General features: G+C 42.0%; 1 protein-coding gene across 1 annotated transcript in view; it reads left to right on the top strand.

Moving 5' to 3' along the window:
- The window catches only part of WLS (Wnt ligand secretion mediator), a 46,246-nt gene that overhangs the window by 11,682 nt on the left and 14,898 nt on the right, over positions 1-19,666 (top strand). The window contains exons 3-9 of the mRNA XM_063427904.1: positions 3,216-3,340; positions 3,876-4,037; positions 6,609-6,745; positions 7,318-7,486; positions 11,635-11,732; positions 12,618-12,681; positions 18,908-19,051. Coding sequence (XP_063283974.1) covers positions 3,216-3,340; positions 3,876-4,037; positions 6,609-6,745; positions 7,318-7,486; positions 11,635-11,732; positions 12,618-12,681; positions 18,908-19,051 — 899 coding nt within the window. The remainder of the gene's footprint in view (positions 1-3,215; positions 3,341-3,875; positions 4,038-6,608; positions 6,746-7,317; positions 7,487-11,634; positions 11,733-12,617; positions 12,682-18,907; positions 19,052-19,666) is intronic.

Raw genomic sequence — 19,666 nt, 5'->3', positions numbered from 1 at the left:
GCAGGAATCAAGCCCCCGTACCCCAAACATGTAACAACGTGGCCTGGTAGAGGCAGTTGTTAGGAAACACAATGAAACTAAACCTGATAGAAACAGGTGATAATCGTGTAACAAAGGCCAATTGTGTAACAATTGTAGGAAATGTGAACGAAAACACATTTATACCAGATAGAAACAGGCGGCAATAGTGAACCAGTAATTGTCTACTGCTAGCAGATGACAAAATGAAACAAATAGTAACTGATTGTCGGTTCGATACCTCATCGTGTAACAACGTGGCCTTGTCGAGGCGGTTGTTTGAAGTGTGGATGAAACAAAATTGTACCTGATAGAAATAGGCGATAATAGCGACCTAGTGACTGTCTAATGGTAACAAATGACAGTATGCAACATTAATGGAAATCAGCGGGGAATGTCAAATGGCGGTTACGCCTGAACCTGAGGTAATTCGATGCATGTATAACAGGAGATGCGTAAGTGTAAGCGTAATCTGGGAGATAAAACAAATCCAACATATACACAGTGTTTAGTTAGTTAGATTAACTTGACCCAATAAAATAGTACATGCATAGCGTCAGGCATTAGTGTTATTACGTGGGATGCACCAATAGAAGAATCACCATTAACAACCTGAAAACAGGACGGCAGAGAAGCTACACATTATACAGAATAAAACAGCAAATACCATCAAACCACTAGGTGGAGATACCAGCCGAATGACTAGGACTTACAGTACTTTTGAGGGGTACAGGATATTATAAATGACAATGCATACTCTTAGCCCTGGTGATTCAACTTGCAATATACACCCCTGCACACAATGATTGAAGTTTAGCATCCCTCTGGAGCTGTGGAGGGATAAGTACCACCTACCAGTGAACTAGCGTATGAGCGGGTAGGTGGAAGGGAGGAACTGTGTAGTTGCTTTTTTTTTTTTTGGCTAATATTTACACTAACAAAAGAACCCCTGGCAATGCATTGCTGGAGAAATGCTCATCTATTACGTTGATATACTGCCACTGTGTGTGCACAACGTTACTACAGCCATTAAATGGCATCATTAGAAAAGGAATCTCTGGAGTGTATTGTGCTGACAGGCAGGGGGGTTAATAGTATTTGCCTCCCGTACTGGAGTTGCATATGAAGCCGTTTCAGTCCACAAATCTGTTAGTGCTAAACGTATCAATAAATCCACACTCACTAACAACGTGAGAAGGGTCTGTGCAGTAATACCTAGCACACCGGCTAGGCATTTTAGCAGTTCAATTAAACACCTGGAATTGTGGGTGAAGATATCGTAGTTTGTACCCATTACACAGTTATACCTGCAGCATATCTCTCTATGCCAGCTACAGTAGATGACTGTATAAAATTAGAGGAAATAGGCAGCAGTAAAACATGAGACCTCGTTTGGTCAAAGTTTAATGAATCTACCAGTATAAATGAATAAAACAGAAAGCGTGCGAATTAAGCGACCTGTACGTATGTGCGGGAAAAATTGCGAAAATGAAATGTGTTGAACGGCGGGAAATAGCCCGAATGCGGCTATTCCCACCGATTACCTGGTGTTCGCTAGATTGCATCCTGTGCGTACGAAAGGAGCCGACTGGCGGGAAATCTGCGAGGATGACATGAGCGGACCGGAAGAGCAGCAGGGAAGAGACCCGGAAGTTCGGCTGTCATGAGGCGAGGACCGCAAGTGCTGTTGAGGACCCGGAAGTCGTGCTGACGAAAGGGAGGCGAGCAGGTCAGGTGAACAGCGTGCGTACGGCAAGGTAGGAAGGGGGGAGTAGCGTTTATATAGGAACGCTAACTCCTCCCACAAATACAGGCCTTACGGCCTTAAAACATATATATATATATATATATATATATATATATATATATTCTATATCTCACACTGCACCTGCATGTGAACGCAACTAGAAACCTGCATACAGACAGAACACAAACTGACACAACTTTCACATTACATGCACACCCACGCTGGCAGTAGACACCTGAATTCTTGCATTACTCAACAGACACTACATTCACAATCTCTACAGCTGTGCATTCTCAGATTGAAACTTGGTGAAACCACACATGTGGATTCACAGTGGTTCTTCACACATTTTTAATACAAGTGATCACTTTTAATGGAGACCGAGAACACTTGGGTTTATTCAATAAAATTTGCATTCTTGACTATTTACCAAGGAATTGCATATTTTCAGACAAAACAGTTTGTGATGCTGAATGTTTCCGGTCAGGTATTTTAACCTAAATGTGTGATATTCTCTTCCTCACGGTTCACTATGGTTTGTTTGCATTTTCTCCATGCTAGACTTTTTACTTTATGTTTTTAATTTTGTTTTATGGTTCAGCAGAGAATTTTAATCTGCTCTCCGTACCAGAAAGTTTGGCCATTAATTTAACATTTTACTTTTGATTCAGAATGGTTTATTGTATTTTTAGACTCCGACCTGAATTTTGTTCAATCAAAGTTGATTTCCAGAAACTGAAGAGGCTTGATTTAGTAATCTGTGAATTTTGGCTCATGACTTATTTCAATATTTTTTTTTTTTTATTATTATTTTTTTATTATTTAACCCCTTAAGGACCAAACTTCTGGAATAAAAGGGGATCATGACGTGTCACACATGTCATGTGTCCTTAAGGGGTTAAAGACCTTAACTGCTTTTTTTTTTAGATGGAAATCTGTTCACTCAGCAGTAAGAGTTGCTATAAAATGGCTCTATTTGCCTTTGTAATGGTGTCCGTAAAAGCTCCCTGTTGCTTTCTGTGTTCTTGAATGGGAACATTTTCCCACTGAATAAGTGGCTTTGGATGATCGTTCATAGTCTTGGACTTAAAAGAATCCATGCTTGGATATCTTAAAGAGGTGGATATACAGCATCAGCCTTCCAGACGAGGTGGTAGAGAAATAAGAGCATGTTTAACTATTGTAGAATTCTCACTCTTGCCAAGTTCAGGGAAATCTGTGTGTATTTACTATACAAGCATTATAGTCGATCGACGGCTGAATTGCAACCACATTTCAGTGGCTACTCCTTTATTGTCAAATCTTCTGAAGGGAAAAGATCTGTCCCTTCTCAGAGAGCAATACCACTGACCTTTTGCTCTCCCTTTTAAAAATGACATCCTATTAGGTCACCGTAGTGGCTCTAAAGCCATTCTCTGTACAGTTTCCCATAATATAATCTTTGTTACAGTGGAGAATGCCATGGTGACCCTGGATGTGGCAATGGCTTATCGTGATGACACAAGTGACCCGTGGACAGAAATGGCTCACTCCGTAGAACAGAGAAAGCTGAAGTGTGTCTTGCCGGTCCCCAAGGTTTGTTCTCAAGCACTTGGCAAAGTTTGGAATTCTGCCTTCATGACTACTCAGAATTGTAGAACTTTGTCCAAGATTGTATATATTTGTGTATGATTTTTCTTTTCTTATGTGTTGTGTAGAATATATATCTCTTATCTGTATTGATTCATTTTAGATGCCAGATCTGGAGGTCAGAGTAAAAGCAAACGGTACATTATCTATCCATCCCAAACCCTCACCATATAAGTGTCAGTTGTAACAAAACACTTAAATTTTAATGCACAGATCCATAGATGATGTCCCATCTCAAAATGGCCAATATACATTGTAAACCATGGAGATACAGCTGTGAATGTACAGAAAAACACCATAATATAATGTAATACAGTTAAAATGTGTAAACTGTGTTACTAAGAAGGAACTCACAGGATACCTTTTTTTTTTTTTTTTTTTTGCACTTTGGATGTCTCCCCGAATTCTCTGGGAGACTGACTGATGTCACCTCCACCTCAGACTATTTATTTTATTTATTTATTTATTTATTTATTTTTAGACGGCTGAAAATGAAGGTCGCTATTATGAGTGTGACGTTCTACCACTACTGGAGATTGGGAGTGTTGCACACAAGTACTACCTACTGAATATCAAACTGCCTGTCAATGACAAGAAGAAAATTAATTTTGGAATTGGAGAAATAAAGGATTTGCACCTTGTGGTAAGAGTCATTGCCTGTGTACGCAGTCTGATATCCTAGGTTGATGGTCAAGAGCCAACCCACCTGAAATTGCTTTTATTTGGCATAAGCACCCCCTTACCCCGGTACCCACAGAAGCTCAGACCGCATGAGAAAACAGTGCCTAAAGCACACTACTCCAAAATTGCTCCTGACTTGATTCTCGGAGTGAAAAGGATCTATAAAAATCACTATTTGTCTGTCTGCACTAGACCGAATCGCCCACACCTGTAGATACTGGTAAAGCTGCCTCCACCAAGGCGATATATAAATGGACGCCTTTGGTTACCCACCAAAGTCAGATTTTAATAAAAAAAAAAACACACAATTTGGAAATATCTCGCCATGTACTGCCAATATTGCTATTTAAATAGGGCTCTTTAGGTTTTTGAATCCAGATACTGGAGCCCAAAGACCGAATTGGACTGTTTATATTTTAATAACAAACAGACAAAAGTCACAACTGACAAAAAGTATCTTGCAGTAGGCCAAGTAAAAACTTCGAGTTAAAAACACCGGTCCAATGGTTTTTCAGGTATAAAGACAGAGAAACTTAACATTCAGTTATGAGTCTTTCTCCCTTTGCCTCCTCCCCATGTGACTAGTTTATCATACCTGGTTCCCTATGATTACTGGTGTGGACTGGGCTCCTCTTTGATTAAGCACTTGATGATCTTTTATTTCCAGTTTCTGGCTGCAGGGGTTCTCTGTGAAGGTGTTAAAATACAAAACCCCAGAAATGGTCTTTTGATCAAAGGGGTTTCCCTTTCCTGCCAGAATAGACATAAATGCTAATTCTAAAAAAGACTTCAGGTGAACCCAGGATACCAAACACAAACCTGCAAACAATTCCAGTTAACCCTTGTGATGCTGGGACAAAATATCCCCACTGTGCTAGCTAATGTAAACTCTGAGGTTTTCATAAAGATTGTGCCTTTATCAAAAAGTTGTCTCTATTGCAATTAGAATGTCAATGACATTCCAACACACATCCCCAATTGTACATTTTAACACGGAAAGCAGAGCTTGCTATTCCTTGCCTTAAACTAATTCAGCTGTCTGTTAAGATTGCCATTGGAACAGGCATGTTTGTAAATGCAGTGTATGCAATTTATCTGTGGAGGACCTTGTATGATCCTCTGTAGTCCCTGTCTTTGTTAAAGGACTCCTGCTATGGAACACTCTAATTATTCTCATTCTGAAGACCGTAGCATTTTTATTTATGCATTGACCTGGGAGAAGTTCTAGCAGATGCATAGATTTGGAGGAAGAACGAATTTAATATTTAGTTCTTTCTCCTCCCAACTATCAAGTCATCAGCATAGACTTCTACGCTGAAAAAATTACTTCCAAGGAGTGCGGGTTAGCCCTCCTTCGGATGGTCCTCCTACTCTCAAAGCAACCACAATGCATGCGCTAAGGTTTATTTACACTTCTAAGCTGCCTATCTGGATGGGCCAACACTCTGTATTTTGGGAACTTTTTCGTTATGGGGTTTATTTACTAAGGGGTGCGAGAGAGTTTGATGCAATTTTGCATGGTATATTGTCTGGGGAGCTAGGGACAATTTGAGGCTGCCTCGAAGTAGCAGGTAGTTCTGACACTCACTGTTGTGAGTTAGACAGTTAACCTAGGGCAAGATTTGAGACGTTCCTGTGTTTTGTATGTCTTATGGGTACTGTGTCGTGTGGGAGAGGTGTGGACACTAGCTACGCTGTGCTGTGTCTCCTCTTGTTGGTGCGTTTCCCTCGCTCCTGTGTACCCCACTGCCCACACATTCGCCCTTGGCAGAAACTATAGCCCTTGCACTCCCCAGGATTAGTTTATACACCCCCATGCATATAGTGTTATTCACACACCTGTTGTGTTAATACCTCGATTTTAGGGGTTCTTAGTGTCTTTATTGACATTGTTTACCTCTTTTTTCTCTCTCCTGCCCCCTGGGGCTACCCCTTCCACTTTGAATATTTTTCAAGAATTTGTACCTTAGAGCTTTCGGCTCCTCATCCACAATCTGTTCTAAGATACTCCTGTTACCTACCTTTTAGGTCTTAGTGTGTATTGGTATTTTGTGGCCATCTTTTTACGGCCATGTTTTAACCTTAATTATATTTGTTTTTTCAATAAAGGTTTACCCCAATTTTTTCCTCCCCTTTCCCTCTATATGTGACTTTCATAATTTTGAGGTATATATATTTGAAGGCATATGTGGTCTACACTCATTGTCTATGAGTGTCCTCCATATTCAGCTTTCATAATAATTTTTTCTTTTCTTGATATTATCTGGGGTTAAGCCCCATATATACCTCCAGTAACCCATTTGGAGTGTGTGGGAGCTGGCTAGTCCAACTACACTCACCCACTCTTTCTTTCTATCCATGCGCTAAGGTTGGTTAATATCTCAGTAGTCTCTTCATCACGTATATCCTTTTATCTCTATGATCAGATATATTCACTGACCACAGATGTCATGACCGGTTCACTCTAACATAAACTCCAATTATTTTGACGTTGAAATTTTAAAAACACAATTTCCATTTATTTTCCCCATAGGGCATCTTCCAGAATGGAGGTTTTACAAAGGTCTGGTTTGCAATGAAGACGTTTCTCACGCCCAGCATTCTAATTATCATGATTTGGTACTGGAGACGAATCACCCTTATGACTCGATCGCCAGTTCTTCTGGAAAAGTAAGTACATTTCTTCTAAGACTTTTTTTTTTTTTTTTTTTTAATTTATTTTTACTCTCCCTGCTTTTGAAAATATCCATCTTTTGGGATTCTTTATCTACAGACCCATTGCAATTCGTTAGCATGTTTTGGTTAGATTCAAAACGTTCTGCCTTCTTAATGTACAGGCATTACTTTTATCCAGTACTAAGCTGCTTTTGGGATTTCTTATTAGGAAACCATAAATTGGGTTTAAAGTGGGTTGGTTGGAGTTGAGCTAGAGAGGCCCTCCACTATCTTTCCAACCTGGTAGTTTTTAAACTAAGCTTTACAAGTTGGGATTTAATTCACTACTCTGTAGATCCCCAAAAAAATCCAACATGTTGTTGGAGTAAAACTTTGCAAATGCTCTTGACCCTTCTGAGTGCTGGAAGAATGATCTCCTATTGCTACAAAGTTCTTATAAACTTCTTACCATTTTGAGATGAACAACGAGGCTCAAAAGGAGACATGATGTTGTTTTTTTTTTTTCCTATATTTTTGTTTTCTTCACATACAGGACTGTTTACCTTTTTGTATTTTCTCCTTGTCAGAGTAATTTTTGCGTTGGGAATTTCCATGACCTTCATTAACATACCTGTTGAATGGTTTTCCATTGGCTTTAACTGGACCTGGATGCTGTTATTCGGGGATATTCGGCAAGGAATTTTCTATGCCATGCTTCTGTCCTTCTGGATAATCTTCTGTGGGGAGCACATGATGGTGAGTGGTTTACAGCCCCATTACAACATATTGGCAAAACACAACGGAACTGCTCCATTACACTGAAAAGCGTGCCAGTCCTGCCCAGGCTTAAATTAAAGTGCATTATATTTCATCATTACGAAATATAATGTATAGAATTTAAATGCGGTCTTATTTTAAGTTATGGTCCAAGACAAGGGCTGATTGACCAGGAGAGCCGGAGAAGCCTCCCAATGGCTGATCTATAGCTCCCTTTGACTGTGCTACTCTTCCTGCAAGCATGCCTCACGCCTGCAGGGGGAGTACAGGATGCAAAGACACGTGAAGCCAGTGTGTTGGCATCTGTGAGCAGTGCCCTGCTTGGGGAGATGTCCTTAAACAGTGCCAGTTGCTGCAAATAGGGGATGGCCGTAGACAGTAGGTTCTGCAATAGCGGAACATCTACTGTCCCTCTAGGAATAGAGGCGCTGGAGTGAGGGGCCGCAGGTGGTAAAGGTATAATCGCTCATGAATATATAATTTATCACTATGATAGAATATATATAATATTCTATTTGTTAACTTGTGAAGTGCTATAGCTAAAGTCTGTTTACGTTGTGTGATATAGATTTTTTTTTTTTTTTTTTTTATAGAGCCGATAATCTGTGAACTTTCAGGCCGATAGCCGATAACTTACCGATATTCTGTACATTTCCCATTTTGAAAAAATAAACAATTTCTAAAGGTAAATGCACAAAATATACATGCCACGTGTAGTGGATGCAGTGTGTTTAGACAGGGAAGCTGTGTGTATTTTGTTTAGTTTGTATATAATGAATGCAGGGTGTGTATATGTATGTGTGTGTGTGTGTGTATATATATATATATATATATATATATATATATATATATATATGAGAGAGAATGCTGGGTGTGTTTCTGAAGGGAACGCTGTATTTCCCCCCCCCCGCTTTGTAACTTGGCCAGGGAGGGGGGATACAGCATTCCCTGGTGGTCCAGTGGCATGTACTGTGCAGTGGGGGCCCGCAGAAGCTCTTACTTGCCTTCCCAGCAGCTCCTTAAGTTTCCTGCGCAAATCTTGCGGCCTGCGTGCCGCGCGAAGCAATGCCATTGTAACCCGTGGCAGCGCTCTGACGGCCGTGGGACTCTCAGGATTTACACAGTGAGCTGAAGGGAGCTGCTGGGAAGGTAAGGAACAGCTTGCTGCGGGCCCCCCCAGGACCGCCGGGCTTGTAATGGGCCCGGCGGTCCTGGTATGTAATATCTGCATCTTTATTGGCCGATACGATATATTGCCGATAATATCGGTAAAACCGATTTTTTTTTTTTTCGGTCGATCCCTAGTATTGAGAGCAGGATATGGACCAATCATTGGCCCTCTTAATTTCAACTGCTTGTTAATGATATGCTCACACTGTAAAGTAATGTAACTACAGTTTCCTATATAAACATGGTTTATATAAAAGAGGTTTTTACCAGATCTTAAAATGAGGCGAAAGACACCTGATCGAAGTGACTCTGTCTATGGTATGTTTCTTTGTTACAAAATCTCAAACTGACTTCCTCCCCTATGGATATATAGCTGTAAAGAGATTTATTTTGAAATTGCTAAAGAAGTAACAGAATGTGGCGGCTGATAAGAACCATTCGGCCTATCTAGTCTGTCCAATTTTCTAAAGACTCATTAGTCCCTAGCCTCATCTTATAGCTAGGGTAGCCGTATGCCTATCCCACGCATGCTTAAACTCCTTTACTGTGTTAACCTCTACCACTTCAGCTGGGAAGGCTATTCCATGCATCCACTACCGTCTCTGTAAAGTAATACTTCCGGTTATTTTTTTTTTTTTTTATAAATTCTTTATTTGTAATTTTGGTCGTGGGTTGGTAGGGGTGAGGGTTACAGAATCAGAAAGGGAAGGAGGGTACAAAGTAGGGTAAATATCGATACAGTTCCAATGGTATCATCTCACAATATACATCTGTACATCAGGCGTTTATGTAAGGTTAAGACAGGCATCGAGGCATGCCAAGGGTACTTACGAGGACAGCTTCATAATGTCAGCATTTCTGGTTTGCACAATTCCATTAGTCTAGTATTTCGTTCCCTAGCCTCCCAGGCCCGGTTTTACTAGTGTGCACTGAGGTTGGCTGTGCCGCCTTCTCCTGTGCTTTATTAGTGTATAGTAGGGCTGGGTTGCTTGCGTTCAGCTAAGTCTAGGAGTCGTTGCGTGTTTGTTGTTCTGGGTCTCTGCTAGTGTAGGGGGAGGATGTGCTTCTTTTCTAGTATTTGGTCGAGTTTGGTTATAGATCTCTGCTGTGCTCGTCGGCTCATCATCTGGCGCGTCGGTCTCCCCAATGTATAAGCTGTGTGTGTGTGTTGGGGAGGGTCAGTCCAAGGGGATCTGTTAATAGGTAGATGTTTATAGGGGGTAGGTATGCATCGACCGGTTTCCAGGGGCCCACCCCCCCCACCGGCCCAGGGTGGTGGGCCAAATGTTGGGTGGTGCGGGCGTGGTAGTTTTCGGGTTCTCTTCGAACCAGTATAGCTGCTTTGATGGAGTGGTAGCGGGTCAGTTCAGTTTAGGTCGTTGGATTGTGGGTACCCTCTACCAGGGCAGGGTGGTGTCTCCGTCGAGCCATGGGTCCCAGATCTTGTGGTATTGTTTGGTGGTCTTGTGTATCTGGGCTGTAAGGCTATCCATGTTAGCGCACTCCTGTATCTTGTGTGCGATGATCTTGTGTGAGGGGATGTGTAGTGTGGCCCATACCTCTACAATTTCTCGGCGTGTAGCCAATGCTATTCTCGCGATTAGTTTGTTCTCTGCTCTGGAGAATGAGTATGGATTTGGACAGTAAGAGCAACCATGGGTCCATTGGGCATGTTCTATCGAACAGTCTAGCGATCAGGGTGGTAATGCTGCACCATAAGGGCTGCAGTTTGGGGCAGGTCCACCAACAGTGGAGTAAGGTCCCCACTTCACCACATCCCTTCCAACATAGGTTCGATGGGGTTATGTGCATAATTGCTAGGTTGTGGGGCGTAAGGTACCACCGAAACAGCATTTTGTAGGCCTGTTCCTTTTGCGTTACTCAAATGGATATAGTAGCCGTGGCATTCCAGATGTCTGACCAGTCGGTGGGCCCAAGTCTTTTTCCCAGGCCTTTACATATGGGAGTGTAACTTGTGTCGCTATGGTGAAGTATAAGTTCGAGATTTGTCCCTTTCGTGTCGGGTGTGTCATGCAGTCTTTTTTAAACTGTGTGAGAGGGGCCGTGCCCGCCTGTTTTTATGATGGGTGTGGACGCGAAACTTCGGAGTTGGATATATCTGAAGTGGTTAGTGTATTGTGGTCCGGTAAATCTTAATAGGCTATGATTGTATTGTTGGAGTACAAGTGTCCCAGTCTGGATATGTTTCTCCTTGCAAAGTGTGCAGGGGTTAGTCCCAGGGGGAAGAGGTTTTTCTCCATATGGGGGTATTTGGGGACAAGAAGGACAGGTCAAACTTGTCTCTCACCATGTCCCATAGATCTAGTGAGTATGTGATTGCTGGTGCCGTTGGTGGGGGCAGTGGTCTTTGTGACCTGGGTAGCCACATGTATAGTGAGGGACCAGTTATTACTTTTAAAACTTTGCCTCTCTAATTTAAGACTCTGTCCTCTTGTTGTGGTAGTTTTTCTTCTTTTAAATATAGTCTCCTCCTTTACTGAGTTGATTCCCTTTATGTATTTAAATGTTTCTATCATATCCCCCCTGTCTCGTCTTTCCTCCAAGCTAATACATGTTAAGATCATTTAACCTTTCCTGGTAAGTAAATGTGTTCAGTTAATAATTCCCTGGACCTGCAGTTTTTGGGATTTTGTTGTTGTAGTTCCCTGTTTATAATGTCCTTCGTTTTTATTTTAACATTGTGTGAGCCTCCAACCCACTTAAGTTTAATAATTTTGGGTTGAGTGTAATGAAGAACATTTAAAAATATCATAATAATTTTAAAGGCCAAATCGTTACATACATTGCCAATAAAATATGGGGGATTTTGTTTGGCGTGGGGTTTTTTTTTTTTTTTTGTTTTGTTTGTTTTGTGGGGGAGGGGGGCCTTCCTGCCATGTGAGAATATTCTTATGCTAAAGAATCCAATCTTTAGACTTTCTAATCTCTATTTATAGGATCAGACTGAGAGGAACCGAATCTCTGCTTACTGGAAGCAAGTCGGTCCCATTGCTTTTGGCTCATGCTGTCTGTTTATATTTGACATGTGTGAAAGGTAAGTGTTTTTCCCAATGATGACTGGATTCTAAGCCATAAAACCTATTTCTACATCTCCCTTGCCTGCGGTGATAACGGTGTGAAACGATTGTGGAGTTGGGTGCCTCTGGCAGAGTTGAAAGGAGTAAATCTTGAATTTTTGGAGTTTAAAATTTAGTTTTTTCTCTTCCAACTATGGTCTTGGTTTTTAATAAGTTTCCATAAGCTTTTAAATGATCACAATCTCTTTTGACTTGAACAGTGACTCCCACAGATAAATTATTTGAAAACCTATTTTTATTTTATTATTTCTTAGGGAATTGTTGGAGGTAAATCATTCTGAAAGTCTTTTCTAATAGACTGAGCAATTGAAAAGCACATCCAATAATATTAGATCCAGGCCTCTGTGTCAACGTATAATCAAGATATGCTTAAGGTGCGAGAGTGACTTGACCAGTGTGCCAAATTATTGGGCCTATAGCTTATAACCCTAGACCTTACTAACCCCTTAAGGACCAAACTTCTGGAATAAAAGGGAATCATGACATGTCATGTGTCCTTAAGGGGTTAAAAGTATTAAATAAGACTGATTTTGTCAGATTTTAAGTTGTTTGTGATCGTTCAAATGCTATAGTTGTTATGTGAAGAATTTGGGTTTTATTGATAAACTATGTATACAATATTACATGACCTAGAAACTGAATACAGGCTCTGAATAAGAATTCTTTACTCAAAATGTGTGCAGTCTCCCTTGCATGCCACAAGTGTGTGCGTGATCTACAATAAACCGCTCAAAATATTTTTACTTTGTGTGTGTGTAGAGGAATTCTTATTACCAACATAACAAAATGGAAAATAAATTCTCATTAACCTCATTCCTCCCCCCTCTTGTTCACAATTTCAGAGGCGTTCAATTGACTAATCCATTCTACAGCATTTGGACGACAGACGTTGGAGCAGAGCTTGCTGTATCCTTAATTGGTGAAACAAAAGGGGGGGGGGGGGGGAATAGGGAAAGCAAAACGGTTACAAATCTAGCCTTGAATCAAGAGGCTTACTGCACTGGGTGATGAGAACACTCTAAAATTGGCCCACAGACCTCCGTGCAGTGGCGTACATACCAGGGTCGCAGGGGTCGCGGCTGCGACCGGGCCCGGCCCACCAGGGGGCCCGGCCGCCCTGCGACCCAGGTATGTAGGTCACTGGGCCAGCCTCTTCTGCTGGGGGGCCCAGGAGCCGGGCCCCCCGAGGCTGGCCCTGCTGTCACCCGGCTGGCTGGCGGGCGCGCGAGGGAGCACTGTCCCCTGGGTGCTCCCTCTTCAGCTCCCTCTTCAGCTCCCTCGCGCACCGCACTGAAACGGGAGCCGGAAGATGACGTCATCTTCCGGCTCCGGCATCAGTACGCGGCGCGCGAGGGAGCTGAAGAGGGAGCACCCTCGCGCGACCGCCAGCCAGCCGGGTGACAGCAGGGCCAGCAACACCACTGGACCCCAGGGAATCCCCCCAGCTCTCCCACAGGTAAGGAGGCTGGGGGGATTTAAAAAAAAAAAAAAGTTTTGAGTGTGTTAGTGAGTGTGTGTTAGTGTTAGGGAGTGTGTGTGTTAGTGTTAGTGAGTGTGTGTTAGTGTTAGTGAGTGTGTGTGTGTTAGTGTTAGTGTTAGTGTTAGTGAGTGTGTGTGTGTGTTAGTGAGTGTGTGTGTTAGTGTTAGTGAGTGTGTGTGTGTGTTAGTGAGTGAGTGTGTGTGTTAGTGTTAGTGAGTGTGTGTGTTAGTGTTAGTGAGTGTGTGTGTGTTAGTGAGTGTGTGTGTGTTAGTGAGTGAGTGTGTGTGTGAGTGAGTGAGTGAGTGTGTGTGTGAGTGAGTGTGTGTGTGAGTGAGTGTGTGTGTGAGTGAGTGTGTGTGTGAGTGAGTGTGTGTGTTAGTGAGTGTGTGTGTGAGTGAGTGTGTGTGTTAGTGAGTGTGTGTGTTAGTGAGTGTGTGTGTTAGTGTTAGTGTGTGTGTCTGTTACTGAGTATGTTTGTGTGTGTCTGTCAGTAAATGTGTGCGTCTGTTCATGAGAGTGTGTGTGTGTGTGTGTGTGTGTGTGTGTGTGTGTGTGTGTCTTAAGCACTTACCTTTCTCCAGCGCCGGACTCCCTTAACGCTGGGGATCTCTCCGTCCCCATCCGCCTCTCAGCTCCGAATGCACATGCGTGGCAAGAGCCACGCGCGCATTCAAACCGCCCATAGGAAAGCATTACTCAATGCTTTCCTATGGACGTTCAGCGTCTTCTCACTGTGATTTTCACAGTGAGAATCGCAGAAAATCCTCTAGCGGCTGTCAATGAGACAGCCACTAGAGGCTGGATTAACCCTCAGTGAAACATAGCAGTTTCTCTGAAACTGCTATGCTTTCAGCTGCAGGGTTAAAACTAGAGAGACCTGGCACCCAGACCACTTCATTGAGCTGATGTGATCTGGGTGTCTGTAGTGGTCCTTTAAGTGTATGTGTTTATGCATGCACTGGCGTACATACCGCGGTCACACGGGTCGCAGCCCTGCGACCAGGTGCCCGCCGCCATGTGTTGCGGCCCCAGCCTGCGCAGAGTAAGCGCTCGCGCGGGGGGAGGAGGGGGCCCCGGATCAGTTTTCGCACCGGGGCCCCATGGGTTGTGTGTACGCCACTGCCTCCGTGTAACACAGAAAATTGCTTTTATTTTTGAAAGGAAACAAAATCCATACAGTGGAACATCCTCCACATGTAGCATGCCCAATGCATTTTTTTTTTTTTTTTTTTTTTTTTTTTTCAATCACTGGATCATTAAGAAATCACAAAGCACTGGCAATATATCTACTGTGGAGTGTGATGGGTGACTGAGCACCATGAGAGCCAAAGTAACCTGATGTAAAAATAGTGTATGCTGAAGGTACTCCTAATAAAGGATTTCACATACACGGACGAGATTAGCCGTAGTTATATTATCATAATGGCACTGAAGGAGTTAACCAGGTCTCGGGCACCTTATTAGCATAATCCTATTCGATTCCGACACGTCACTAAGGGGTGTAACTTGTTTGATCCCGGCCAGTCTGGGCGCGAAAGTGGTGTACACGCCCATAGCTTGGATTCAGTGTTTAGGGATATTTAAGGGGCTCCCGTTGCTCATTTTATGTTTAGCCTCAGAAGAAGGCGCATGTAGTGGCGCCGAAACACGTGTCAGGCAGGCAGTTAGGGAGGATATGCTACGAGACTGATCTTATGGATGAGTAGCTAGTAAGCTTAGCAATTTTGAGCAGGTTTCACTAGAGATACAAGGGGTGGCGACAAGGGGACAAGTGGTGTGTACTGAGCAATTGGTGTTCCTAATTCCTAAGACATCGCTGTACGGCTGGTAGCTAGCTTCTTCTAGCACCGTATGTCAGATATTGGGTGCTCTCTCCACGCTGAGTTCGTTCCCGTACCCCCTTGAGGCTGTGCTCAAACAGCTGTATCGTCTCTAAACAAGAGGGGTGGCGACAAGGGGACAAGTGCTGTGTACTGAGCAATTCCAAAGACACCGCTGTACGGCTGCTAGCTAGTTTTTTCTAGCGCCGCATGTCAAATAGTGGCTGCTCTCTCCACGCTGAATTCGTTCCCGTACCCCCTGAGGTTGTGCTCAAACAGCTGTATCGTTTCTAGATACATTATAACCATCCAGATCAGGTCTCAACTATATGGTACACTCATTTCTCGTGTTATTCTGTTGTTGCTACAGTCCCTTTATAGGCAGATTACTGTTTGCCACTTTTTCCACCCCATCAGATTCCGCTTTGTTTTTTGGATACGGTCAGTGGGTATTACACGGAGGGACAATCGCATTATATAACAGAGAGGTGACAGTGTACGTGTGAGACACAGTATAGATGTTGGGGGGACTATCCAAATAGTTACCTTTAGGATATTACCTTAGGTCACTTATCCCCATCCAGCACGTTCTCACATTGATTTACATCCTCCCATTTTTTCATTTCTGTTTTCTTTTTTCTGTTTCTTATTATTATTTTTTTGTTTGTGTTCTTGTTGTGTCCTCACTATAGGCATATTTTTATGCCGCAACTATTAAAAGTTACGTTTTATTCCCTGTATATATGTATGGATATTCACTAGGGGGCGCCCTATTCTCTCTGACCCACCAGGTCTGCTTCTTGAAGGTACTCCTATAGACACCTAGACCTCTCAATTACATGATCTGTGTGCCATGTCCCTGGCTGATTAACATGTCTCTAGTGGCTGTCTATAACTGAATTTAGAGTCCGTTTCAGCTCACATGACTCTCAATGAGAGCATTTAATTGGCACAGAATTTCACAGCGCATGCGCATCAGCCCCTAATGATTCCCGGAGAAGAGTATTGGATTGGCTGAGACCATTAACATTGAAGAGGCAAAGAGATCAGCACACCACGGGATGTAAGGCAAGTAAACATGGCCTTTTACACCCCTATATATATATATATATATATATATATATATATATATATATATATATATATATATATATATATTATACGCTATAGCTTTGGGAATACATGTTCTGTGTTCCTTACGGTGTAGTTATTTTAAGATTCTCTTCCATGCCCCTCCTCCCCCCCTTATATATTTCCTATCTCTGCACTATGAATCCCTTTTCTTTAAAGCAAATATAGATATTGCTTCTCCTCATTCAATTCTCTCTGCAAGGAACATTCTCACCCCGCCCCCTCTTCCCGAGTTCTCTTTTTACACCAGCCGAGCAGAAGTGACAAGTCTCTCAACTCCATATAACTGTACTTAATGCCTTTAATATTTTATGACTTGTTGATACCATCCGCAGTTACACTGATTTAATGTCAAGTGCTTGGCAACTGATGTGCCCCTGGAGTGCACACAGGAACGATGGGGGCAGCATATATTTAACCTCTTTAGAACCATTGGCAAAATTCTTTTTTTTTTTTTTTTTTTGTGATGTTCAATTGGACGTTTACACCTAGAACGCCCTGTCATTGGTGTATTTTAGAGCCTAAAGTGCGACATATAAACCATCTTGGTTTTTAATTATTATTTTTATTGTATTTTATTGAAAGCTGGGTACAGAAAGCAAAAATTGTAAGGAAGGTGAATTAAATGTAGGGTAATAACTGCTTGATCCAAGGATAAATCTGACTGCCATTCTGGGGTCAAGAAGGAATTTTTTTCCTAGCTTGTTGCAAAATTGGAAGTGCTTCAAACTGGTTTTTTTTTTTTTTTTGCCTTCTTTTGGATCAACTGCAAAAAACATATGAGGAAGGCTGAACTTGATGGACGCAAGTCTCTTTTCAGCTATGTAACTATGTAACTAAATGAAACACAATACATCAATAGCCTATCAATTCCGCATTTGCCAGACAAAATCGCTTACAAATCATGGACGGTTAGACCTATAGTAGAAGTTCTAAACCAGTATTAATCTTCTCCTGTTTAATTAGTTTTTTTTTTTTTTTTAATGACTAATAAAATAATATTCTTGATGGTCAGTGTAATGGCTTACAGCAGTGTTTTTGTAAAGGGTTTCTCTATGTGCAGTGCACAATAGTGGAATATTGGCTGCCGTCATGGATATGGGTGTGTTCCATTGGTTTCTGTGATTTCCTCTGTTCTATCAGACAGTCCTGCCCAGTGTTGGCTGAAGGCTGCCGTAACCCTTTGGGGAAAGAAATCTATGTTCCACAAATAGCCCTGGAAAACCAACAACAAATAAAACCTAAAGCAAAACTAAAATCAAGGAAAAGATGCAATCCTATTCAGAAAAATGAAATCGTTAAAACTTGATCTGTGAAATAAATAAAACCATGAGGATAAAGAGTACCGAAAACCAAACTAAAGGAACACTACATTGCCCCGGGAGACCTTTTGTCTCCAGGCACCACCTAGAGGGAATAAAAAAAAGACTGGATAGTTCTGGGTGCCTATAATGTCCTTGCAAGTGTAGTCTGTTGGTAATTAATGGAGTTACAAGATCTAGAGCAGATGTTCTTAACTGTAGTTTGGCAACTCGTCCTTCAGCTGAAAAACTAGCTAAGTGACCCATTCTTCATTTCTGAAATATAATTACTGTTGTGCATCACCTGTATATCTCAAGTTGGACTCGGAAAAGTTCCACTTGTGCACAGAAACTGAGAAATCTTGATGCAAGCACCTTCTGTTAAATTAAGTCTCTGTTGCACTGTGCAAGGCAGGGCTGCTAAAGGGACAGAACAATTGGTGAGCATTTTTATGGATCCTGAGAAATAGAATGTGCCCTTCTCAAACTGTAGGCATCATAACGGTATGATCTCATTTAAATGGTTAAAGTGTCTAGAGTCCCCTGGTGCTGTCCATTTATTCTGCATTAAATTGTTTTTACTACTAAACAAAAGTCCCCATAAACTCCTCCACTCTGTGCTGTTTGGGATAATGAGGAAGTATTGGCCTGAGCAGTAATTGGAGGCTGTGATAGGCTGAAAGTGGACAGCTGGCACGCTCAGCCAATCAAAGCGCCTGTTGATGGTATGAATTGGTACAGCTAGAAGGAAGTGTGTAATCTTTGCCCTAGCCATACCTCCAGTAGGGGCGAAGCTATGTGAAGCCATTAACCATCCTTCAGTGTTAAATTGCTGGAAAATAGTTTAACCATTTCATCTCATTGAGTTGGTTTATAGTGCCTGGAGTCTCCTGGCATTGTCCCTCCATTTAATGTTACAGTACTTACAGTGTCCCTTTAAATGTATCATTGCTCCAGAGTCACACGCATTAAATGCTTTGTACTAGGGCCATAATTGCTGGTAACTTCCCTTCTAATATTGGACAAAGGGTGAGCTTTCAGGGCTTCTATTAAAGTCCTAACTGCCTTCCATAATGTAAAGCTTGCTTACTCTCCTCTCACCTTTGGTGCCCTCTCAGTATTTCTGTAATATAGCAGAGCGGTTCTTTGTAAATATATATCTCTATCCTTTTTTTTATTTTTTTCCTCCCTCTTTCAGTTTCTGTTTACCCTTCAACTAGACCATTTGCTACATGTATACATCAGTTGTGTGATGAGTTGTAAATACTGCATTGTCCGTCAGAGATGCTCTTTCTATTTTTGTAAATTGCTGAATATGGATCGTTTTTATATTGTTTTAACCAGAACACAGAGTGCCGTTTTTTTTTTTTTTTTTTTTTTTCCTTGACCCGGTTGTTCAGATGGCTTTCATTATTGTAGCCGGAATCTGTGCTTGTCTTTATTTCTTGTTTCTCTGTTTTATGGTCTACCAAGTCTTCCGGAATATTAGCGGCAAACGCTCCACGTTGCCAGCCATGAACAAGGCGCGCAGGCTGCACTATGAGGTGAGCAGGCTTAACCCTCTATGCTCCTTTTGTTAACTGTTTGAGTGCCAGAAACCAGGAATCGGTGGTAATCTGCCAGTTTAAAATATAATATCCCATGTAAATATGACTGCATAATAATTGATCTGTGACAATTCTGTGTCCTCGCCTACAAGGCTGTTAGAATGTGGAGAACGACCTCCTCTCCATTCCTGCCTTTCTGAAGTATATTGGATCACATGATCAATATTGCACTAATTAAAGGCAACTGTCCCCTCAAAACTATGTTTTAATAGAATAACCCTTTTAACATGTAATGAAACTGATTTATTTTTACATGAAGTCTATGTAAAAATTTGAGCCCATCAAGACTGAGAATCAGGAAAGTACATAGAGACTAGGCAAGAGTGCCTTTTGTTTGAATGGGCAAATTCTCTCCTTTCAAAATGAAGAGTTTGGGGTATTTGCCTGCCTTCCCCGCTTCCCCCTTTCTGAATCTTGCTTGGATTAGCAGTTATCTGACCCAATGCTTGCTATTCTGTTTTGTCCAATATTGAGTGTTCATTCTGCCCGACTTGTAGTAGGTAGGAGCACCTAATAGAAAGCGCAGAATGGTTGGCAGTTGATTTCTTAAAA

This window comes from Pelobates fuscus, chromosome 7 (assembly GCF_036172605.1).
Source record: "Pelobates fuscus isolate aPelFus1 chromosome 7, aPelFus1.pri, whole genome shotgun sequence".
Lineage (NCBI taxonomy): Eukaryota > Metazoa > Chordata > Amphibia > Anura > Pelobatidae > Pelobates > Pelobates fuscus.
This window is presented reverse-complemented; position numbering and strand designations above follow the sequence as displayed.